This window comes from Natrix helvetica, assembly GCF_964273705.1.
Source record: "Natrix helvetica genome assembly, chromosome: Z".
NCBI classification, from domain to species: domain Eukaryota; kingdom Metazoa; phylum Chordata; class Lepidosauria; order Squamata; family Natricidae; genus Natrix; species Natrix helvetica.
Window position 1 is genome coordinate 76886339 of NC_138554.1, and position 25896 is coordinate 76912234.

Below are 25896 nucleotides of genomic sequence, written 5' to 3' on the forward strand. Positions count from 1 at the left end.
TATTTCTCAGATGATGCTTTATCCATTCTTTGAAAATAAGTTTTATATTAGAAATTATTCACACATCCTATTAGTGCAATTTCAACTTTATTTAAACACTGTGTTACTTAACATTGTGTGAAATTTGTGTGTCCAAATTCATTTTTTTGGACATTTTACAGTATCAACTCAGGAATCCTTTACAATGCAACTTAAACTGATTTGCTTCAAAAAAAATTACGATTCCTTTAAACAATACAAGCAAATATTTGCACTTCTGATTATCATTGTCTTCTTTTATCTTTTATAGGGTGGTTTCTTTGCTTCACATCCTGCACAAAAGGAAAACATATTAGACAACATAGCTTTTAAAAGTAGATTAGATTTTAACCATCTGGCATCCATTAATATATACAACCTGTTTTTACCTATAAATCTTAGATAAGAAATAATTTGCAAATGGACGATATTCAGAGCTGTTAAAAATTACCATATGCAAACGTCTGTCAAAATTTAAAGCTTCTACAAACCATTCAGTATATCCATTAAGAAGGGACATCTTAGACAGGATGATAAAACATTTCCAATATTCAAAATATGTACATGGCATAGGCCTACTATAATAAGATTATATTACTTATGAACAATCTATATAAGAAAAAGGCATATATGAGCAGCATTCAAACACTACCCAGCTGCTAAAAATTAGGACATCATGGGACATATATAAGTTAGGTGGATGGAGTGAAAAGGTTGGGATCCAGCTTAATATTTTTAAAAATATTTTTCTTTTTAGTGTGGGAAATCAGACCTACAATCTGTATCCCAGTGTGATTTGTCTGAGAGGGCTGTTTACACATCTTTCTGTATTACAGCTGAACAGGCACTAATTATAGATACTGGGCAGTACACAGCAACACAAAGCAGGTAGCATAACTATCCAGTAAAATGTGTGCCAAAGATACGAATATCCTGACTGTACCTTAGGAAAAGCCCACTTAGGCATTCAATCTCAACTGTTGTTAATATTTGTTGCAGTATAACAATCCATGATAGTGGAAGTAAGCAGGCATGATGCTCAGTAATATATAAATGTTAGATTTTTCAAGAAATTAGTCTAAAGATAAGCAGTTTAGTACAAACAGCTTCTCCTACAGCACTTCAGCTAGACATAACAGGTTGCTTGCATCTTTTATACAACTCACCTTTCCTTGTCAAGGCTGAGCTAGTCATTCCAGGTATGTATTGTATACATATGTATTCCACTGACTACGTAGTCAATACAATTAAGTATTTGGTATTTTACTGGTTATGATCCATGTATTTATTACATACATCTTTCAAAGATGAACAGGAACATCCTAAGCCAAAGAAGATTCCACCATGGTTTTTCAGTTCTGTGAACTTAGTTTTAAAGCACTGGTTCTAAGAAGCCTATGTGCCAAATATTATTGGACTTCCATATACTACTCAGAGCCTTCTTACAGAAATTATTTGAAAGGTAAATTTAAAAGAGTTACTCTCTTTATTACTAGATAACATTTTGCACTTACCCTTATGATACGTAATTTTAGGTTTCTCCCGTACTTCAGCTGTTTCACATCTTGTGTCTCTGCGTTTATGAGGAGGTTTATGCACTCCTTTGTTCTTTGGACATTCCATATACATATCATCAGTTGCAAAAGGGAATACTTCCAGGATATCTATTATAAATGCAATAATTTTATTCATTATTTTATTTATTCTGTGCCTAAAGTTTATTTCCTTCTACAGTTTCTCACTTTTAAATTACTTTGCTTGCAAAGACATCTGTACCACATCTCATTCTTTAAGAATGTTTTTTTTCAAATTCGCTATACAAGATAATAGATATTTTCTCAGAATAAAGTATGAGCAGAATATGTGCTTCATATGCACCAGCAGCTAGAGAATTGAAAGTGAGGCTTCCAATTGAGTTATATATGTTATCCAAAATCCATGTTTGTTGTGGATTGGAAGCATTGGAATTGCTTTTATGTATAATATTTCAGCATTCGTTTTAACTTGCTTTTTTTTTTTTTTTTTTGCTTGCACAAGTTGCCACTTCGCTTTAAAATATGGAATCAATTGCCACTGAGTTAAAGAAAATCAGTTGAAGTCATGTTAGTGGAGGAATGCAGTACATTTTTAATTTAAACAATAAAGATCATACCTTTCTCTTTTGTAGCAGTAGGTGAGAGATCACCAGGCTTTAGGCTAGCAGATCTGGGTCTAGCACCACTTTTTATCCAGTATTCATCAGGTCCAGTCCTTCTATTTTCCTCTTGTAACCATCCTGATTAACATATATAAAACAGTTCAGTTCTTTGCTACATATCTGGTTAGTGTTTGGTAAAGCAAATTGGCTCAACAATCCTAACAGAATTGATCCCATTCCAATATGTCCATTGACTGCAGATTATGAATATCTTCAGATGTACGCATAAATCAACTATGCTACTTTCAAGTCTTCATCAAGAAACATTTAGACTGTAGTCACTCAATATTCTATTTTTTTTGAAAAGCTTATTAATTGTGTATAAAAAATTTCAAGTAAGAGGTATATATGAGGAGAAAGATAATACATTCTAAACTGCAACATTTCAGAGAGATAGGCATTCAAATAGCTATGTATAAAATTCTTGATATACAGTTTATTTTTTAAAAAAACTTGAAAATCCCCAAATTTATCTATCTTCTTCTCCCTCCTTTTTGACTTATAAAGACTTATAAATGAGAAAATGAAGCCTTCCAAAACGATTGATATCTATTTCAGTTTTCTATTTACCTGAGCATTTCTGTGGATTTTTTCTGTGTTCAAGTAATTCTAGCTGTTGGGCTGTAGGTCTCATCAAGCAGATGTTATAGTCATCACAGAGATCTTCATCTTGCTCTTTCTGAAGTTTAGTAGGTAACCCAGACATTTTTTCTTGCACAGGCCAGTTAATTACATGTGGTGGCACTGCATTTTTAGGGATTCTCCAGAATACTTTCTGGGCAGTCTGTTGGCCCAATCCACTTTTGTCTGGATTCAGGATTTCATATGGCATTTCTTCCTCAACAAAGTATTCCTCATCAGTTTCTTGCTCTTCATATTCCTCTGGTTCCATCACCCAATATTCTTCAGAGTCATCAGCATCTGATGGAGATGAACTTGTTATCTTTTGGAGACAGTAGAGATGCTTGTCTTTGGAACATCTTGGAAGAAAGCTCATCTTTTTGATTTGGCTAGGAATCTCTTTAACCTTGACTCTTGAATCGATCTTGAGCTTCTGACTATGCTCACTAGTGGCCTGTTCAATTCCCATCACTTCCTCATCTTCATTAAGGGTGCCTCCACTTCTTATTTGGCCTATTCCCAAGCCATCACCATTTTTCTTGAAGGTACATAAACCCTTTGGAAGCAAATGGTCTGGAACTATGATAGATGCTGAAGAATTCTCAGTTGAGGCACCTTCTTCAATAGAAGACATATCATCAGAGGTAATACTAAGCAAATTTGGACGCTTTCTTCGGAAAAGATATTTTTCATAGTTATAGTTTGGATCCATGTTATCCACACAAGCCAACCAGCTCTCAGAAGGAAGATATTTTTCAGAGTCATCACACCATTGGATTTTTTCAGAAGTATTCCAGTTTTCATTGTTAATGTCATTACATTCACTCAGCTTCTGAGGCAAATATGCATCATTTGTCATCTCCATGCCAGAAGGAAATAATTTTCGTTGTCGAATATGATTTGAAACTTCTTGTGGAGCTTTTGAACCACTTGATTTTTTAAAGCCAGGTGTTATTTTGGCCATCAGAACATCTTGCCTTGTCCCTGAGTGGTCAAGCCCACTTGGTTCAGCCAATTGCACTGTTCCAGCTTCATCCATTGGACCTATTGCTCTGTAGTTTATAACTCCTTGTTTTTCTGAATCTGGATTTTCTTTACATAGAGGCTGTTTCTTCAGCATGCCCTCAGGAACTTTTTGCTCCTCTGAAAATGGAATACATGGAAGCAATTCTCCTTGTTCATGAGGCCCATATGCAACTCCTTCACAGGAGCTACGAGCAAGCATATCTCTTTGCACTATATTCTTTGGGGCTTGTTTTTGTGCCATCTCATAGAGAGGGATTGTTTCTTTGAAAGACTTCCAGAGCTGAATAGCAGGAGCACCATCATTTGCATATTGTATTCTAACTTCCTCTTTTTCAATGGCGTAGCCTGCTGGGGGAAGACTTCGAAATGGTACAAGACCTGAAGAGTTCTTGGCAAGTTCTCTATCTGACATAGCAGAAGATGTTGTTTTATCTGTTTTTCCCAAAAAACTTTCAGTTTCTTTAGGAGTATTAGATGCAATATAAGCAGTATTTCCAGTATTTCCAGCATCACAGCCTTTTGTTCCTATATCTTGTTTCACAGGTGTTTTTGCTCCACTTTCAGATTCTCCAAAATCAGTTTGAGTTTCTTTGTTTTCTGTTCGTTTCACTGGGTTTTGTGGTTGATACATCATGGGAAAACCATGCCTGAACCGTGGGACTTGATACACCATGGGTGAAGATGGAGGACCACCAAAATAAGGCCGTCTAATTCTCATATGCATAGGAGGCTGTGGAACTAAATATCCAGGATATTCATGGGAAGGAACTGAGTAACATTGGAAATATGGATTGCCACTTCTTAAACCTTAGAACAAAATCAAAATATAGTTATATCATTGGCTTGGAATTTTAGATCTTTAACAATGCTAAACATGCAATTAAGCTAATCCAAAAAAATGTAATAAAGCCCCTCAAAATATATGTATCTGTGGTGTTCAACAGACTGTTTGATATCTTCCTAAGTATCCCGAAAAGTTGCTGCAACAGAATAAAACAATATTTCTATTACTGGAGTTTTAATCAAGTACCTTCAATTTGGTTGCTGCAACAGAATAAATCAACGTTTCTAAGCTCCTTGTTTATTGAACTAATTAATAGTTCTGTGCCTTTGGAAATGCCTCATTTTACACATTTTTATCTAAGATTATAGTTACACCAATAGAAAGAATATTTGTAGGCCAGGATTGCAATGCCCTTGGTGCTCTCCAAACTTATTTTTTTTCCAGGCATTTCATTACCCAACTAATGCACATCATCACTGCTGAGTGTTTGAGCTAATAGTAAACAACCTAATCAAGAACATTCCCACCCACATGGACAGGGCAAATCACTTGTATATAAATAGAGTAAACCCCACCCTTTTTAGTACTGATATTCCCTAGTTGGGTATTGAAATGTCTGCAAGAAAATAACCAAGTTCAGAGAACACAGATGATCCCACAGTTTCAGTTATATCTAGCTCAGTAAGACAGTGAGAAGTAAAAACATGTAGTACATGCAAAATTTCTGTGCAGTTCTAGGACTATTACTGGAAAAATATATACTTTACAAGTAAAGGAAGTCAACAATTGTGTATAATTTGGGAAATGAGTAAGAAGATGAAGGCTGACAATATTTTTTGCTGATAATTATATTTGTTGTGCTTTTTGCCCTTGATAGATCTTGAAAAACAGAGCTAGTATAGATCTGTCTAGTATTTGTATGGAAATAAGCTATAAATTATACTAGGAAGGTTAAAAAAGCAAATTGAGCCAAAACAACAACAGGGGCATATCTATGAAGCTGCTAGAAGGTGCATTTGACTTGAAAGAGACACTTTTTATATTAATTTCTAATTGCAGTAACAAGTAGAGTCTAGTCACATTTATTTGGAAACAGACCTCATTGTTTTCAATGGAATCATTTATAGCTAAACAAATTGAAGATTGCAAGCTAATTAAATTCAGTTGAAATAAACTGTATTTAAGTTAATTATGCTAAATAAAATCATTTATTTGCCCTAGGAGCAAGCAAGCAGAGGTTATGAAAGTGAGATATTTTCTATTTTTTGCTATATGCTCTGAAAGTTTCATCCACTGAAAACTAAGGTATCATATAGCTGTTAAGCAGACTACAATGAAGGAAACTATGCAGAACCTATTAAGGTATAGATAACTAGTTAAGGGTATTACTTTATAGTACTCTGTAAAGTGTGCCACAAAACATTGGAATTATGATTCTATTCTTAGTATTAATGGTTCCATACACATACTGTATTTTGCTAGTATTACAGAAAATAGTTTTAAAGTAATCTTCAACATCTGAAAAGAATGCTTAACAAATTATGACTGAAGAAGGCATGAGCAAATTATAGGAAAAAATTGCTAGTGTCATTTCTGCCTCATTAGCCTTTATATTGTGGGAACCGACACCACCACCACCACCCCTAGAAGAATGAATTTTGGGAAGTATTAAAAAGGGGGGATAGAATATTCCCCTAAAGGAGAAATGGTAAAAAAAAATTAAGGGAGGCAGAAACCAGCCTCAGTCTTCCTGCCCCAAGCAAAAACTCAGGAGGCCAAGCTTTTAAAAATGCAGATTTGATAGTCCATTCAGAAGGAGTGGGCCAAGACAAACTCAGATAAACAACAAATAAAAGGTTGACAAGATTAGCTCAAACACCTAGGATTTGCATTTCCTAGACCCCTACATGACCCCAAAGAAATCCAGAAAGTACAAAAACCCACCCACTGCAAACTCCATTTTGTCAGTTGCCCAGAATCACATGTGGTTGGTGGTTCTGCCTTATCAATAAAGGGAACATTTCTTTCCAATCAGCCTCCAGTCTCCATTTTATCTCCAGTGTCTTTTTGTCGGCTTGGAACTGGATCTGGATAATTCCTTCAACAATATCTTTGAGATTTGCTATGCCCCTCCCTAGGCAGTTTCCTAGGTTGTTTTAGAACTTTCTTTTTTGTTTGGTCAGACCCTAATAAGTTAAAAGCACTATTGCCAAGGTCCAGAACAGTAGATGAAACCCTAACAGATATTAATAAATTAGCAGTTGAACTGCAGCTCTTTGACCAAATGGAGAAAACAACATTGACAGATTTTTCTAGTAAATTTCTCACTTCTTTTGTTTCCTGTTCAGAGTTGACAAACAATCCCTCTTATTTTTCACAAGTTTATCATTGTGTATCAGAACATTGTACTGTGTAGATTCTCTTACCGGATGCAGGCATGCCATAGGGATTGTACATAGGTCCAACAAGCCAAGGATTAGGAAATGGCTGATGTGCTGTAGGCCGAGCATAAAAAAAAGGCCTGGGGTTTGTGGAATAAGGTCTGCTTTCTGGGGCTGGAGGAGCATTCATTTTCTAAGCTTGAAATAAATAGCGAGAGATATAAAATTTAAAAGGCATAAATGCTAGACAATTGAAAACTTATCAAAGAAAAAGGACACTGCTGATATCCTGGTAAAAATTAAATTTAAATTTAAACATATCATAATTGCACACATTTTTTCCTTTTTGTTAGTAGGTATTTGCTAGAGGCTGCTCTATCAATGGATTCTTGTCCAAAACTGTTCATGTATCATTTACCTCTACATTTGAAGAATATGAACAACTTGGAATGTTTAAAGAAACCCTAAGATTTGTGTGTTTGCAAGGAAAAATTCCATAAGTAGATGTGAGGTAATGAAGTAATGAGCTACTTAGTTATGTAGCCCAAATATTAGGTGAATCTTACCCCATCAGGATCCTGCAAAATCAAACAAACCACATTACCAAGTGATTATCGCCATATTACCTATCAAAGCTGTACAGACTGAGATTTTAAATTGGCTCTGCCAATTTACTTGTTAAAACAGAATAAACCAACATTTTTAATGCAGGCATTTTAAAACAAGTAACTCCAATTTCAGGGCAAACCACAGAATGAACCAACATTTCTAATATTGGGATTTTAAAGCAAGCATACACACACCCAATGTAATAGTGGCAACAGAATGAAACAATGTTTCCTTTAATGGAGTTTTAAATAACCACACCAATTGAGCTGTCTCAACAGAATAAAACATTTCTATTAGCAGCATTTTAAAGCACCCCCCCCCCTTAAGTTGCTGCAGCAGAATAAAACAACAGTGCTATTAGCAGCATTTTAAAGCAAGCATCTCCAATTTCATGGCAACCCACAGAATAAACCAACATTTCTAATACTGGTATTTTAAAGCAAGCCCCACTATTTACTTATAGCCACCAAATTAAAACTACATTTTTATTAGTGGGATTTGAAAGCAGCTTCAACTGAGTTGCTGCAATAGAATAAAACAAGATTTTTATTAGTGGCATTTTAAAGCAAGAACCCCAAATTTAGTAGCTGCCCACAGAATGAACAAAAATTTCTGTTACTGGGATTTTCAAATAAACATTCCCAAAAATTTATATTACTTTAAAACAAGCACCTCCAATTTCGTTGCTGCAACAGAATAAAACAACAGGAGTAATACTGGGATTTTAAAGCAAGCAGCCCCATTACTTATATCCAACAAAATAAAACAACATTTCTATTAGAGGCATTTTAAAACAGGCATTACCAATTTCTTGGCAGCCCACAGAATGAATTAAAATTTCTATTACTGTGATTTTTTAAAGCAAGCATCCCAATTTAGTTGCAGCAACAGAATAAAACAATGTTTCCATTAATTGAGTTTTAAATAAGCACCCTGCTGCAATAGAATAAACCAACATTTCTAATATTGAGATTTTAAAACAAGCACCTCCAAATTAGTTGTAAGCAACAAAATAAAACATTTTTATTACTGGGATTTTAAAGAAGAAAGCCCAGCTTAGTTGCAGGCAACAGAATAAAATGACTAATACTGGGATTTTAAAGCAAGCAGCCCCAATTTAGTTGCTTCAACAGAATAAACCAATATATTTATTAGTGGGATTTTAAAGCAAGTAAGCCCCAATTTATTGGTTACATACAGAACGAAAGAAAATTTCTTTACTGGGTGTTAAAGCAATGAACTCCAATTTAATTTTAGCCAACATAATAAACTAACATTTCTATTGCTGGAAATTTAAAGCAACCAACCCCGATTTAGTTGCTATCAATAGAGTAAACTAGAATTTTTATTCCTGGGATTTTAAAGCAAGCACCCACAATTTACTTATAAATAAACAAAATAAAGTAACATTTCTAGGGAATTTTAATTCAAGCAAGTCCAATTTTGTTGCAGCAATAGAATAAAACTATATTTTTATTAGTGGAATTTTAAATAAACACTCCTCATTCAGTTGTTTCAACAGAATAAAGCAAGGTTTCTTATACTGGAATTTAGAAGCAACAACCTCCGGTGATTGTTGCTTTTAAATTCCAGTATAAGAAATCTTGTTTTATTCTGTTGACACAACTGAATGGAGCGTGCTTTATAGTGAACAAAACAAAGCATTTCTATTACTGGGGTTTTAAAGCAAGCATCACCCAATTTTGTGGCAGCCTACAGAATCAACCAAAATTTCTATTACTGGGATTTTTAAAGCAAGCACCCCAATTTAGTTGTTGCAAAAGAATGAACCAACATATTAGTGAAATTTTAAAGCAAGCACCCCCAAATTAGTTGAGCCAACAAAATAAAACTACATTTTTATTACTGGGATTTTAAAGAAGGAAAGTCCAACTTAGTTTCAGCCAACAGAATAAAACATGTCTAATACTGAAATTCTAAAGCAAGCAACCCCATTTACTTATATCCAACAAAATTAACAACATTTCTATTAGTGGCATTTTAAAGCTAGCATCACCAATTCTGTGACACAATGAATTAAATTTTATATTACTGTGATTTTAAAGCAATAAACCCCAATTTAATTGCAGCCAACAGAGAAACTAATTTTTATTAATGGGAATTGAAATCAAGCAACCCCAATTTACTTATAGCCACAAAATAAAACATTTCTCTTGTAATTTTAATTCAAGCAAGCCCAATTTAGTTGCAGCAACAGAATAAAACTATGTTTCTATTAGTGGAGTTTTAAATAAGCACTCTCCATTCAGTTGTTTAACAGAATAAAGCAAGATTTCTTATACTGGAATTTAAAAGCAACAGCCACCATTTATTTATAGTGAACAAAACAAAGCATTTCTATTATTGGGGTTTTAAAGCAAGCATCCCCCAATTTCGTGGCAGTCCACAGAATCAACCAAAATTTCTATTAGTGGGATTTTTAAAGGAAGAAATGCCAATTTACTACTTACAGCCAAAGAATAAAACAACATGTCTAACACCGGGATCTGAAAGCAAGCACCTCGTTTACTTATAGCCAAAAAATAAAATAAGATATGTATTGCTGGGATTTTAAAGCAAGCACCCACAATTTAATGGCTACCTGCGGAATGAAGGAACATTTCATTATTGGGTTTTAAAGCAACAAACTCCAGTTTAGTTGCACCCAGCAGAATAAACCATCATTTCTAATACTGGAATTTTAAAACAAACACTCCCAATTTAATTTCAGCCAACAGAATAGACTAACATTTTTGTTACTGGGATTTTAAAGCAAGCAATGCCAATTTAGTTGCAACAAACAGAATAAACAAGATTTCTATTACTGTTGGTTTAAGTCAACCCCCCTCCCCCATATGTATTGTGGCCAACAGAGTAAACTAGCATTTCCATTATTGGGAATTTAAAAACAAGCACATAGAGAATTCAATGAGTTGGGGGGTGGGTCAGCTAACTAAGTTCTTCGCTTTAAAATTCCTGTATAGAATGTTTGCTGCAGCCAGCATAGTAAATCATATAGATTAATATCCTGGATTTATAGTTGTTAATTAGTATTGTATACACAATGCAATTAAAATGTTTATAAAAGCATTGCAAAGGAAAAAACAACAAATGCTTGTTCAAAAGGGATCAAAACTTTTCCACACCACATAGGAAAAATAATAAAGCAGAGAATCTTTTGGAGACATTCTCAAAAGGTAATTAAATACTGCTTTAAAACCTCATTCCCCCACCTTTTAAACTAGATATTTCTACTTGCAAATAGCCCTCAAACCTTGAATGGAAGCTCTTCTACAGTGTTATATTTGACTCCAACCAAAGACGCAAGCTGCTACTGTGTTGAGAACAGCCCAGCAATGAACTAAATGAAAAGAGCTCTCATCTTTCTTAATAAGCAGAGGCCTTCCGTACACAGCTGAGCTCATTCTTATAATTTTCTCATAAATTAGCTTACTGCTTGTTTCCATATGGAGTATCAGCAAAACTATCTCCACAGAGCCTAAGGTGATTAGGTTGAACATTAGTATACTGTCTCACTTTACTGCATAAAATAGAATATAGAATTACTTTTTGTTATATTTTAAATTCAAACTTAATCTCAATGGCCAGTCTATACATTACTGTATAAAGAGCTATGATTTGCTTGGTTTGTACAACATACTAAATTAAAACTGATCAAATTATATTTTTCCAAGGTACAAGTGACCTCCTTCCCATAATACCCAGTATTAATTTGTGTTCCTTTCTCCTTTAAAAAAAATTGTGGATTGGGCTCAGAAGGAAAACACAAAGGTTCATAGGTTGTTTTTTTTAACTGGATGGAGAATCTAAGAACATTCCAGCTTAAGTATTTTTTACTCTTAATATACTCACTTCTTTCCACAGATCGTGTTATATATGGAGTGTGATGATTAAAGTGTTGGCCTAAGACCAGGAGTTTCAGGTCTTGGAAAATTCCTAGTCACCATCTCTTTGATCAACCCACATAACAGAGCTGATATGATGGTAGAAATGAGAAGCAACTTCAAAGAAATATCTTGCACCCCACCTTATAAAAATAAAATCAATTTTGAATAGTCTTTCCTAAAGTACTTAACGTGATGTATTATTATTCTGTAAGCCCCATTATAGATATACAAAATGGATGTTTATTGTTGCTTCCAAATTTGGGCATTCTGAATTTGACATGGAGCTGATAACTTGATCCCTGAATCTGAGAGACATTTTTATCTTTGCAAAAGGGCTTTTTTGCCTACCTGAAAATACAAATCAATCACCCAATAATTCAGGCAAAGCAGAAAGCATTTATTGGGGGGAGGGAGGTGTCAAGCCCTTATTGCTTATCACTAGGCGGCATCACTTAGGCATAGCCTTTGCATGTGATCTTTGGTGACAATGTGGTGCCAGGCTGCAATAATGTATTCAATCAGCTCCTGCTTGGTCATCGGATGCTTCTTGCTTATTTTGTAACCAATCTTGGTCCATAAGTACTCAATTGGGTTCAAATCCAGGCTCTGAGCTGGCCAATCCAGAGGTCCAACACCATGCTTTTTCATCCACTGCTGGATGGACTTGGCTCGATGACAAGGAGTGCTGTCATCCTGGAAGTAAAAGTCCTTCGCTACAAGTTGCTGAGCTGAAGGAAGCATGGTCTTTTCCAGGACTTCAACATGCTGCTTGGAATTCATGATTCCCTGCACGATTTGTATCTGACCAATATCAGAAGCAGCGATACAGCCCCAGATCATCACGTGCAACGGATGTTTCACAGATAGATTCAGGCAGTACGGCCTAAATTCTTCAGCTTCAAATCTTCTGACATATTTATTGCACTGATTCCCAGTCAAGTAGAAATTGCTCTCATCACTGAAGATGACCTTGGCCCATTGTTCATTGGTCCACTTAGCATACTTCTTGGCCCATGCACGTCGATGAGAGCCATGAGCATCTATGAGCAAAGATTTACTTTGAGCCCTGAAGCCTTTGAGCCCTCTGGCAAGCTCTCTGGCAAGCAGTCTGCAACACACTGTGCTTGTGCACACTTTCACCCCAAATTCTTGTAATCTGAGGTGAGGTGAGCTTCCTGTCAGCCATTGAAATGCATTGCAGAGCCTGATCTTGCCATTTTGTCGACTTTCTTGGTCTTCCAGAGTGGAGCCTGTCATCAACTGAACCAGTTATTTGGTATTTTCAACCACTCTGCTCACTGTGGTGCAATGGCATTTCACTTTCTATTTCTGTACAGGAGTAACCCTCTTCATGAAGCACAATGATGCGATGCTGCTGCTCAGTACTGGTGAAAGCAAAGGCCTTCATTCTTGCCCACAGCCAAAACTAAATTAAATTTCTCAATGCTTTTCATGCCTATTTATAGTCAGAGGGTATGACAACATTGATTGGCTCATAGATTTAGCCTCTGTGCATTTTGATTGGTTAGCCAAATGTTGCTGCTGATTGGCTATTTTTAATCTTAACATTCTCAAAAATGCAAGTTGTCAAAACCTTAAAAAGAGTTTAGTTACATTAATAAAAAATTATGCATCTTAATCCGACTACAGAAAATTTCATTAAAGTACTAATTTTGCGTGGTTTCTATGAGTGAAAAAGCGTGCCAGACTTTTTTACACAGCTGTACAGGGGTTAGGGGTATATGTCAGAAAGCAAATGATTAAACGATAAAAGATACTTATGTGTGAGACTTGAACAATAGAAAACTTGATTCTAGATAATGTTCCACAAGGGCAGATTTATGGGTTATATTACTCTTTCCCAGTTGGTTTTGTACCAACATTTTAAAAAATGTGCAAAGTAACATAATCTGAGGTTTAATGATTTTCAGAATACACTTTCCATTGCATAGTTGCTAAACTATGCTAAACGAGGCTGTCGCGGTGATGTCCCGGTGTTTGGAAGCCGTCGGGGTCTGGATGGGGGACAACAGACTCAAACTCAACCCCTCCAAGACTGAGTGGCTGTGGCTTCCGGCACCTCGGTTCAGCCAGCTGATCCCATCGCTGGCCATAGGGGACGAGTTACTGCCCCCTGTGGAACGGGCGCGCAATTTGGGCGTCCTCCTTGATGCCCGGCTGTCAATGGATGACCATGTGGCAGCCGTGGCAAGGGGGGCGTTCCACCAGGTTTGCCTGGTGCACCAATTGCGCCCCCTACTGGACCGGGATGCCCTACGCACAGTCACTCACGCACTGGTGACGTCTCGCCTAGACTACTGTAATGCTCTCTACATGGGGCTTCCCTTGGGACGCGCCCGGAGACTGCAGCTAGTCCAGAACGCGGCCGCGCGGGTTATTATGGGAAGATCTAGATTCTCCCATGTAACACCGCTCCTGCGCGAGCTGCACTGGCTACCTGTGGTTTTTCGGGTGCGTTTCAAGGTCCTGATTACTATCTTTAAAGCGCTCCATGGCTCAGGACCTAGTTACTTGCGGGATCGCATCCTCCCACATACATCCCTGCGGCCAATCCGCTCTCACAGGGAGGGCCTTCTCCAGGTGCCGTCCACTAGGCAATGCCAGCGGGCGGCGCCAAGGAGTAGAGCCTTCTCTGTGATGGGCCCAACCCTCTGGAATGACCTCCCCCCCGACATTAGAACCACCTTGGATCTCCGCTCCTTCCGACAAAAATTGAAGACTCACCTGTTCCGATTAGCCGGCCTGGCATAATTATAATTATAAATGTTACAACTGTGAACTCCTGGTAGCATACTCTCACCTGGTTATTTTAAGGGTAATGTTTTAATTTCTAATTGTTTTTAGGGCTTTTAGACCCATATTTATTCTTCAGTACAGTACTGTTAATTTTAACCTCCTCTACATATATATGTATTTTTATAGTTATATTTATATTTGTATTTTATCTTTATTTGTTGTGTGGACTGTACACCGCCCCGAGTCCCTTTTTGGGAGAGGGGGCGGTTTAGAAATATGAAGAATAAAAAAAAGAGCAGGTTCTCACAAACCAAAAGAAATGACTGTTAGATATTAGTAACTGTTATAATGGTTTCACCAAGGTCCTCTGTTCCGGTGGGAAAAGAGATTCAATCTCATTAATCGAAGGGTCTGACAGCTCCCTACAAAAGAGCTGCTGTCAGACTGAACCTTCGCTAGATTGTACATACTTGTTCTGTTACAATAAAGAGCTGTTGTTGCCTAAGCCTGAGTGTGCCTTTCCATTACCCAATCTAACACTGGTGACAAGGATGGGATTGGAAGGCAACTAGGCGAACCAAAAAGAGTGTAGCAATCCAGCAAGTAAATCCAGCCTGGAGCTCAGTGCAGCTTTCGAGCAGCCATTTTTGAGCAGCAAACTCAAAACGCTCTCAGAACACAAAATAGCCATGCTCACCCCACCGACTCCGTATGACCCAGTCACCGAGCACTGGGAATCGTATATGCTGAGGTTCAACTGCTTCCTCAAAGCAACAACCTCATGGGCCTTTCTGAAGGCCACAAGTGTCACTGCGTTAATTGTTTGCTAGCTGTGCTGAGATATTACTGCGCAGGTCATAGGCTTTATCAGCAAGTGATGTACTGCACCTGCTCATACATTCCAGAGTCTTCTGATCTTCTGTTCGTCTGCCAAGAAGGTGGGCGACAATTGCTCTTGCCAAAATGTAACAATTAGATAGATTTGTTTTATTTTATTTTCATATTAAATTTTATTTTAATTAGAACATGTTATCGGGTCTTATTTTCGCTTTTTCTGAAGATATGCTTTTTAGGAAAGCCGACAGTCTACACCTCATTAGCTCAGGGTGAAATTTCCCCTGACAGCAAGAACATGTTCCTGGGTTACTGTGGACGGGAAGTGTTCGAGACAGCCAAAGACCTATCAGAGCCAACACCACTCCAATCGGTCGCTTGGTCACTGCTCCAACAGATGCTGAGGACACACTACGCTTCCAAGCCGTTTAAGCATGTCCGCCGGCATGAATTTAATATTTGCAATCAGAAGGAAGGCAAATCGATCAACGAGTACATTGTGGTGCTAAGAAAGGCTGCAGCGTACTGTGAGTTCCGAGACCTAGACAAACTTATACTTGACTGCATCATATGTGGTGTGCGGGACATTAATTTACAGAGGAGATTACTTGCCAAATCTAATCTCACTCTACAAATTGCCTTAGACGAAGCCAGGGCATCCAAATCTGCCGTTAAGTCTACAGAAACCCTCCAGCGCCAAAGCACTCCACAAGACATGTGAAAGAGCGCACGCGTACATCACAAGGCTACAGAGGCCGAGGGCTCAGACAGTGAAGATGACAGCTGCTGCATGCACAGTAGCCGCACCTAGCCAACACGCAAATTCGAACCGTGTTTCCTGCCTTGCGCAAGCTGTGGAGGAGACCATGCCAGATCGTCTTGCTGTTTCTGTCAGTGGTGCAAGCTAAAGGGGCACATCGCCAAAGTTTGCAGAAGCGAGCACCCCACGACAACCTGGAAGCCCAGAGCTGACCAAACCGCCAGCAGAGGCCCAACCAAGGGGCATGGCAGCCGCCACCACAGCGCTCAGAGGGCAACACCAGAGTCACCTACCACACCTCAATCAGCCAAGTCCACACAAGGCGGCCAAAAAAGCTGAAGGTCACAGTCTTCATCGAGGGCTCTTCATGCAAGATGAAGATCGACACGGGGTCATCATTGATGACGGGGTCTACACTCAAGCAGGCTATCCCTGGTCTGAAGAAGCTGCATCTTCGCACCCCTGTCATCTGCCTTCGCGATTACCAGGGGAACTGAGTCCCCATCATGGGCCAGGGCACCTTCTGGGTGCAACTGAAAAACTTCAGCAACCAGCTCCAGTGCCAGTGGTCAGTGGTGACCTGCAGAGCCTCCTGGGGCTTGACTGGATTGAAGCCCTGGGCCTAGAAGTGACAGGTATCAATGCTTTGAAATATGAGAGCGCCGAAGAATTCTTTAAGGAGTTCGAGGACATCTTCGGCACCGGTCTAGGTAAGTATGTGGGGACCCCAATCTCTTTTAATTTGGACCCCAACATAGCCCCTATCAGGCTAAAACCAAGGATAATACCTTTCGCTCTTTGCCCTAAAATTGATCTGGAAATTGACAAGCTCATAGGCCAGGGAATCCTAGAGCCGGTTGATCATGCACGTTGGGAGACCCCTATAGTGACACCTGTCAAATCTGATGGGTCTGTCCGCATCTGCGTGGACTACAAATGCACAATCAATAAAGCATTACAACAAAGCGCTTACCCTGTACCCATTGTACTGCATTTATTACATTCCTTAGGCCCCAGCAAAGTATTCGCTAAATTAGACATGGTGCAGGCATACCAACAATTGCCTGTAGATGGTGCTAAGGCAGAGGCCCAAACCATTGTGACGCACAGGAGTGCATTCAAATGTAACCGCCTGCAATTTGGAGTTAGTATCGCCCCTGGACTGTTCCAAAGCATCATGGAATGGCTTTTGCATGGGATTCCAGGAGTTGCAAAGGAGGTGCAATTTTTCAAACATTTAAGAACTGTTTTGACCAGAATTAGAGACAACGGCCTCTGTCTCAAAAAAGAAAAATGCCAAATTAACATTCCAAGGGTTGAATTCTTAGGGTACCTAATTGACGGCTCTGGGATTCACCTGACCACTAAAAAAATTAAAGCAATCCAGGACCCCCCTACACCTCGCAATTAGACCAAGCTGCAGGCGTTCCTCGGGCTCCTTAATTTCTACAGCGTCTTTCTTAAACAGAAGGCCACTGTTGCTGAGCCCTTACATTGTCTCCTGGCAAAGAACGCAAAGTGGTCCTGGGGCAGAGCCGAAGCAGCCGCATTTGCTGCGGTAAAGAGACTACTGTCAGCAGACACGTTCCTGGTTCAGTACAGCCAGACCCTGCCTTTGGTGTTAACTTGCAATGCTTCTCTGTTTGGCATCGGAGCCATCCTCAGCCACTGCATGCCCAATGGAACCAAGGCACCCATAGCCTATTACTCAAGGACCTTGTCCACTGCCGAGCGGAACTACAGCCAGCTGGACCGTGAGGCTTTGGCTGTAGTGGCCAGGGTAAAATGGTTCCATGAGTACCTCTAAGGCCGTGATTTCAAACTCATCACGGACCACAAACTGCTACTGGGCTTGCTGGCTGGGGAACCACCTACTCCTGTGTCATTATCGCTGCGGATGACCAGATGGACTGTTTTCCTCGTGGCCTACACCTATCGCCTCGTCCATCGACCAGGCTCAACCTTGGGGCATGCCGACGCTTTGAGTCACTGCCCGCTGCCAGAACTATTTGCATACCCTACCCTCGAGATGCCAGTCCTTCTTATTGACTGCTTAGAGTCAATAAGAAGGTCCAGTCTCATCTAGTGGCATTGCCCGCCACACTGCAAGAGACTCCACGATCAAACAAGTTTTGAACTGGGTGTGGAGGGGATGGCCCAAGGGGCCTGTTGGGTCTGATTTCAAATTGTATTATTGTAAAAGAGATGAATTGTCTGTTAATAATGGCTGTTTTCTGTGGGGGGATCGGGTCGTTGTTCCATCCAAACTGCGAGTTGCAGTATTAGAGGCTTTACACGTAGGGCATCCTGGAATTGTCAGGATGAAGTCTTTGGCTAGGAGTTATGTGTGGTGGCCTAACATGGACAGGGAGATCAAAGAATGGGTGGTTACCTGCACACCGTCCAGACCAGCTCCCCCAGAGGCATCCACTAACGAGTTGGAGCGACCTCAAGCACCATGATCTAGAGTGCACATAGATTTTGCTGGCCCAGTTCATGGCCAGACATTCTTAGTAGTAGTGGACACCTATTCAAAATGGCTAGACGTAGTCCTCATGACCTCCACTACAGCAAAAGTGGTCATTAAGGTATTACGGAGACTTTTCTCCACACACAGCCTGCCCGATGTCCTGGTCTCTGACAATAGGCCCCAATTCACGGCCATGCAATTTGAGTCCTGCTTAGCAACACAGGGAATTCGACATGCCCTTGGTCAGGCGGAGAGAATGGTGAGATCTGCAAAAGAGGATCTATCCAGGATGGGCCCGGGAGATTGGCAAACACAGGTTGATCATTATCTTCTAATTCAACACATCACACCAAGCGCTACTATGGGGAGAAGCCCCTCCAAGCTTCTCATGGGTTGCCGGCTAAGGTCCCACTTAGACCGGCTATACCCAAACTTCAGAATTTTAGCGTAGGGGATTCAGTTTACACCCACAACTACGCTGGGGGAACTCTGGATTCCTGTCACAGTGATAGGCATCACCGGGCCTCGCTCTTATCTAATAGAGCTCAAGAATGGTCGGAATTGGAGAAGGCACATTGACCAACTCCGTGGCTGCCTCTCCAACTCCACTGTTAGGCAGCCAGAGGTAACTCCTGCATGAGTTAGCCAAAGCTCTACCCAAAAGGAGCACAAAGTCACTCCTTCCACAGCCAACTCAAACCCGAAGACACTGTGATATTCATCTACTTGTGTTGCAGCCCACAGCAAGCTCCGAGCTCTAGAAGCTCCAGCCGCGGCCTGTGAAAGGTTCCAGGAGCTTCCACAGGCGAAGCTGCAGAGCCAACAAGTCTGTCCGACCTGTCCGACTAATACCCTCGGACTGTACTGCGCAGGTCTGGCAGACCTACCAAAAAGCCCACCTACCTGCGTGACTACGTCACCAGTCAGTTGATTCCATCTAAGAGGGGAGGGGTGTTAGATATTAGGAACTGTTATAATGGTTTCCACCAAGGTCCTCTGTTCCGGCGGGAACAGAGATTCAATCTCATTGGTCGAAGGGTCTGACAGCTGCCTATAAAAGAGCTGCTGTCAGACTGAACCTTCGCTGGATTGTACATACTTGTTCTGTTACAATAAAGAGCTGTTGTTGCCTAAGCCTGAGTGTGCCTTTCCATTACCCGGTCTAACAATGACCTTAGCTAAGAAGAGAAAAACAAAGTTTAAAAAAGCCCTAGAATGCCATTTAAAAGTGCTAATATCACCTTTTAAAATGCTAATAAATAAAGTCTACAATTTCAGGCAACAATTTCCCCATTCAGTTCTCAACTATTTATAGTTTGCTGAAGCACTATTATATTTAATAAGCAAGCAAGTAGTTAGCATTTGAAATTACATAGAATATATGTGTTGTAGCACAGATTTTAAAACATGTGGCAGATTGAGATGCAGGCAAACAAACAAAAAATTATATAAGATTACATTCTTTTTTTTTAAGCAAAATTTTATTGGTTTTTTAAAAATAAAAAGGAAAAGGGTATTGGAATGGATTACAAATTTTGGCAGTTACAATGTGTGGAAGGTGTCCCCGCCCCCCCGTACTCATAGTATTCATTTACACAAATAATTCAATATTACATAATAGTAATTTGTCAGCATGTAGATTCAAATAATAATTTCAACCAATTTATATCAAGCCGATTTCCTTATTCATTTTTGTGATCTGAGTTTTCTTGGTATTGCCCTTTCTCCCCCCGGCAGCAGGGCTCCGGCCCCTCTCGTGTCTTGTATGTCAGGTGTAGGATCATCAGGTTTTTCTAAGAGTGCTTTATTTTTTTCCATAAAGGCCTGAGCCTCTGTGGTTGTGTTAATTCTAACTCTTGTGTCCTCCCAGAATATTAACATACCTTCAGGCATCAGCCATCTGAACCACACCCCCTTCTGGTATAACATCTTTGCTAATTGCGAATAATTTTTTCTTTTCTCTCTCACTTTCTTGGGGATCTGTTTCAGAATGGTTATTTCTCTATCTTGGTATTTCAACGCTTGCCCTCTTTGTGCACTCAGAATCTCATCTCTTGTGGTCTTTCTGAGAAATTTAACATGTATCTCCCTGGGGACATTATGTGTTCTAGCATATGCTGAGTTTACTCTATAAACCAGATCCAGTTCCTACCCCATCTGTTGTTTTTCTTTTTGAATGTATTCAGCCAAGATGTTTGTCATGATGTCCCTTAAATCTTCATCATCTGCCTCAACTACATTTTGGAACCTAAGGAAAAAGGACATTCTTTCAAATTCTGTTTTCATTTGGTGGATTTCAATCTCTTGGTTCCCCTTCTGCACCCCTTGCACCTCCCCCCTCATCTCAGCCATCCCTCCCTCCAAAAGATCCAGTCTCTGTGTATTTTTACTTGTCTGGTCTTGGTTCGCTTTAAGCTGCTCTCTCATCTCCTTTAGTTCACTTTTTATGTCCTCCTGTCCCTTTAAGATTTGTTGGTACATCTTTTGAAAATCCGTCTCTGCAGGTTTGGGCTGCATCAGTGAGGTTAAAGTTCGTTATCCGCTCGGACTGGATATTGTTGGGGCGGAGACAGCAAAGCCCGGCTTCCCCGGGGGTGGTCTTTTTGGTGGCATTATGTTGAGCAGTAAAAGTTCAAAGTCAATACAGAGAGGAAGTTAAGGAGAGAAACCGCCGAGAGAAATCAGGAGGCTAGGAGTCCAAGCAGAGGGGAAATTATTCTAATTACTTCTGGCAGTAAAGAGTCCTTTGTTCCAAAGGAATCCAATTCAACAAGAGATTTGTCTGAGTGTCACGGAGGACAAAGACAGGAAGCCTGAACTTCTATAGGTGGAGTCAGTTTTCAATGTTTATAAAGACAACGGAAGTGTGCCATCTTGCCCTGCCAGCTTCAGGGTTAAGAGGCATAACAAAAAGTTTAGAAAGCTTCCAAAGTTTTCAGATCATCACCTCATTTATAAAGTTAAAATCCAAAATCTGCCTTCATTATGAGCGTGAAATCATTAGTTGGCTCTCTCCCTTCCTTCTCCTCTAGGGCCAAGAGCAAAAAATTTAAAGCCGCCTGTCCGAGGGGGGGGAAAATCCCCCTCCCTCCAGTCACGCTTCTCCAGCCAAGTTGAAAGCGATTTTAAAAACAGCTGGCAGTTTTTTCTTTCTTTCCTTTTCTTTCCAACAAACAAGGGAATGGGGGGAAGTTTCTACCTCACCACACAGCAACCGCATCCTTCAAATAGCGCATTATTCCAGCTGCCTCCTCACGAAGACGCCGCAGCGCCTCCCCATCATGCCTCCCGGTGCCTAGGGCGATGCGGGGGCCCCCCGGCTGCCGCCAACTCAGGGGATCCCCCGTTATGCTGCCCCTTCAGCAGGAGCCTCTACGGCGCGTCCTGTTCCCCCCAAGCGGTGGGGGGCCCACCAGAATAGCGCGGGGCGAGCAGAGCCTGCCCGTCGCGATCAGCAGCCGGAACCGGACTTACATTCTTATTGTAGTACATTATAGTACAACAAGGAGTATGTAGTAATAATGTCAAGTAATAAATGTTTCTTGGAAAAAAATCCTGCCCCAATTTAGGGAAGCAAGGAGTCTAGCTACTTGCTGTTATATAATTAATCCTTCATGAAATATGCAAATGGCTGTGATTAATATGCATACAACCTCCCTATATTGAAAATGATCTAACACCAACCTATTTTGTAATTTTGTATCTTTCAGAGAAGGGATTCCATTCTGAAGCAGTTTACTGTGTTGTGAGATATCATTAAGTAAGATTTCAAAAGTTACAGATTTACAACAAATACAACCACATTATGAATGTTTTTATTTTTCATAGTTTACTGTGTAATTTCATAGAAGGAGTAATTGTCCTGCATATTCTATAATTATGATTAAATGACCATTTGATTTCTTGTGGTGAAAGAATTTTCGCTGGCCATAGCCAAGAAATAGTATAAATTCCTTGTTAGGATTTTAACAGTTTAAAAACCATGTCAGAAGTCCACCATAATCCATCAGGTAATCTGATGTTTTCACTATTATATGCTAAGGCTCAGGTTAATATTCTTCTGTAAATGCCATTGTGTTTGGCTATTTGCCCTGTGCAGGTTTGCATTTTAATATCAAAACTGCTTTCATAATTAGCTGATTAATACAAGCATGACAGAAATATTACTTGTGTATTTGAGCGATTGAAGTTCTTTGAAAATAGATTGGCATAGTGGAATGTTCCTGCATAGTACTGAAATCAAATGCAGTAATATGATTTACCCACCAATCAGTAGAGCACAGGAAAAAAGGATATCCCTTATCTCAATGGAGTCGGCAAAGAATAAATTCAATAATTTTTATTTTAGAGGGCAGTATTTTCTTTTTTCTTTTTTGCAAGAAATTTTTATTTTTATTAAACAAACAACAAAACAAAAGCATCATCTTACATTACATCTTGTAGAAAGTGTGTCAATTGGTTACAATTAGCTTTTGTGCATTTCTTCCACAGTCATTACTTATATTCGTATCACGCTCGACCTGATTTTTGTCTCTGAGCAGTGGATGAATGATCTAGATTTAGGGGATATTTCTATTCAACCCTTGTCATGGTCTGATCATTTCCTCATCAGGCTTGACTTCCATACCGCTACCCCTCGCCGCAGGGAGGGGGAACTGACTAGATGGTTCCGCCCCAGGCACCTGATGGACCCCGAAAGGTTCCTGATGGAGCTTGGGACTTTTCCTGAATCCCTTGCTCACAACTCGACCGAAGCCCTAGTGGGAGCCTGGGATAGGGCTGCCACTGGGGCTTTGGATCGTGTTGTGCCTTTGCGGCCTCTGACCCAGTGTCGATCCCGGATGGCTCCCTGGTTTACCGGGGAGCTCCGGGAGATGAAACGCCGGAAAAGACGCCTAGAGAGTGGCTGGAGGGCCAGCCAGTCCAAATCTGATCGAACACTAGTAAGAATTTATATTAAATCCTACTTAGTGGTGATAGAAGCGGCAAAACGGCAATATTTTTCCGCTCTTATCGCGTCCGCAGATAACCACCCAGCCACCCTGTTTAGGGTGACCCGTTCCTTACTTAACCAAGGAACTGGGGAAGACCCCTTGCAGGGTAGGGCTGAAGAATTTGTTCAGTATCTGCAGGATAAAATCGCTCAGATCCGGACAGGCTTGGACTCTGACTGGGTAGATTCGGGCGAGCCGACGGGGATGAATCTTGAGGAGACTATCTGGGATGGGTTTGACCCTGTGACCCCTGAAGGCATGGACAGGATTATGTGGAGACTCAGTGCTGCCACTTGTGTGCTGGACCCATGTCCCTCTTGGTTAGTTTCGGCTTCCCGGGAGTTGCTCCGAGGCTGGCTCCAGGCGATTACCAACGCTTCATTGAGAGAGGGGTTCTTTCCCACCGCCTTGAAGGACGCGGTGGTGAGGCCCCTCCTCAAGAAGCCTTCCCTGGACCCAGCTTCTTTAGCCAACTATCGTCCGGTCTCCAACCTTCGCTTTGTAGCGAAGGTTGTCGAGAGTGTGGTAGCACGTCAGCTTCCCCAGGACATGGATGAAGCTGTCTACCTGGATCTGTTTCAGTCGGGTTTCAGGCCCGGGTACAGCACGGAGACGGCATTGGTCGCGTTGGTCGATGATCTCTGGCGGGCCCGGGATAGGGGCTGTTCCTCTGTCCTGGTCCTATTAGACCTCTTGGCGGCTTTTGATACCATCGACCATGGTATCCTACTGCAACAACTCGGAGGGTTGGGAGTGGGGGGCACCGTTTTACGGTGGTTCTCCTCCTACTTGTTGGATCGGTCGCAGATTGTGTTGACTGGAGGGCAGAGATCGACCCCCAGGTGCGTCACTTGTGGGGTGCCCCAGGGGTCGGTTCTCTCACCCCTCCTGTTCAACATATACATGAAACCGCTGAGCGAGATCATCCATGGTTTTGGGGTATGGTATCATCAATATGCTGATGATACCCAACTTTTCATCTCTACCCCAAACCACCCAAACGATGCCCTCGACATGATGTCCCGATGCCTGGAGGCTGTGCGGATCTGGATGGGAAGGAACAGGCTCAAGCTCAATACCTCCAAGACTGAGTGGCTGTGGTTTCCGTCATCCCGATTTGTACATCTTGTTCCATCTTTGACGATAGGGGGAGAAATTTTAGCCCCCTCAGAGAAGGCTCGCAACCTGGGAGTCCTCCTGGATACGCGGCTTAGTTTAGAAGAACACCTGACGGCCGTGACCAGGGGAGCCTTTTATCAGGTTTGCCTGGTACGCCAGTTACGCCCCTTCCTGGATCGGGATGCTCTGTGCACAGTCACTCATGCCCTCGTCCTTTCTTGCCTGGACTACTGCAATGCTCTCTACATGGGGTTGCCCTTGAAGAGCACCCGGAGGCTTCAGCTGGTCCAGAATGCGGCCGCGCGGGTTGTCATGGGGGTACCAAGGTGCTCCCATGTCACACCCCTTTTAGACGGCCTGCACTGGTTGCCGGTTGTTTTCTGGGTGCGATTCAAGGTATTAATTATGACCTTTAAAGCCCTCCATGGCTTCGGCCTAGGGTACCTGCGAGACCACCTACTGCCACCAGTAGCCTCCCACCGTCCAGTACGATCCCACAGAGTTGGCCTTCTTAGGGTGCCGTCGGCCAGACAGTGTCGTCTGGTGACCCCTAGGGGGAGACCCTTCTCTGTGGGAGTGCCTTCCCTCTGGAATGAGCTGCCCCCGGAGCTCCGCATAATCCCTGACCTCTGGTCCTTCCGACGCGCCCTAAAAAGTTGGCTTTTCCAGCAAGCCGGCCTGGCCTGTTAATGTTAATTTTAATTTATTTTAAATGTATTGTTTCTTTAAAAAAAATCGGTTTGGTCTTTTTGGAAATGGGTTTAATCTTTTTTTAACTTTTGTGATGTGTGTTTTTAATGTTGTACGCCGCCCAGAGTCCTTTTGGAGAAGGGCGGCATATAAATCCAAATAAACCTAAACCTAAAACCTAGATGTCAAAGAATCTTAATGAGTCTTACTATCAACATAGCATAGTTCTCATATTTGACTGAAGTTGTTTTAGTGTCCTTTTGCCTAAAGTAATCCATAGTTAAAAACACAAACCACCTGATGGCATTTCATTAGTTATTTCAAAAATCATCCAATAATTTTCAGTCTTTATAACATATTCTAAATAAAGGTTAGTTGACAAAGTTTCTAAGCCTTTTTTCCCTCCAAGTCACTGTTTACAATTTGTGTCCAGGTTCCTTTTGTTATGGTAGTACATATATATATCATTAACTGTATCCCTTATCATTATCATTCCATTATTAGTTGTTATAATTAATATTGGTTAACAGAAGATCCTTACTGTTTATATCCATTTTCTTCTCATCAAACCAACACATATGTGTACCTTATTGCCATTATCGATTATTTATTTAACATAACAATCTAAAAGTTACTAAATTACTACTTACTAATTATAAAACATCGTTAATTTTTTGTTATCAACTTTCATATATCCAATAACATTACACCTTTATAACATATTCAAA

General features: G+C 40.6%; 1 protein-coding gene across 3 annotated transcripts; it reads right to left on the reverse strand.

Annotated features, from left to right (window-relative positions):
* Positions 1–171: 171 nt before the first annotated feature.
* LOC309401912 (uncharacterized protein) lies at positions 172–11064 on the reverse strand. Of its 3 annotated transcripts, none has more exons than XM_081971277.1 (6): positions 10911–11064; positions 7073–7225; positions 2786–4669; positions 2171–2293; positions 1533–1682; positions 172–311 (listed from the first exon to the last, which is right to left on the reverse strand). In XM_081971277.1, exons 2-6 carry the CDS (start codon positions 7215–7217, stop codon positions 277–279), a joined length of 2337 nt encoding a protein of 778 aa, XP_081827403.1. In that variant the 5' UTR covers positions 7218–7225; positions 10911–11064; the 3' UTR covers positions 172–276. The 3 variants fall into 3 exon arrangements, with proteins under 3 accessions (XP_081827403.1, XP_081827404.1, XP_081827405.1); XM_081971278.1 differs by having other exon boundaries at positions 10870–11017; XM_081971279.1 differs by lacking the exon at positions 10911–11064 and adding an exon at positions 8624–8738.
* Between the last annotated feature and the right edge of the window lie 14832 nt (positions 11065–25896).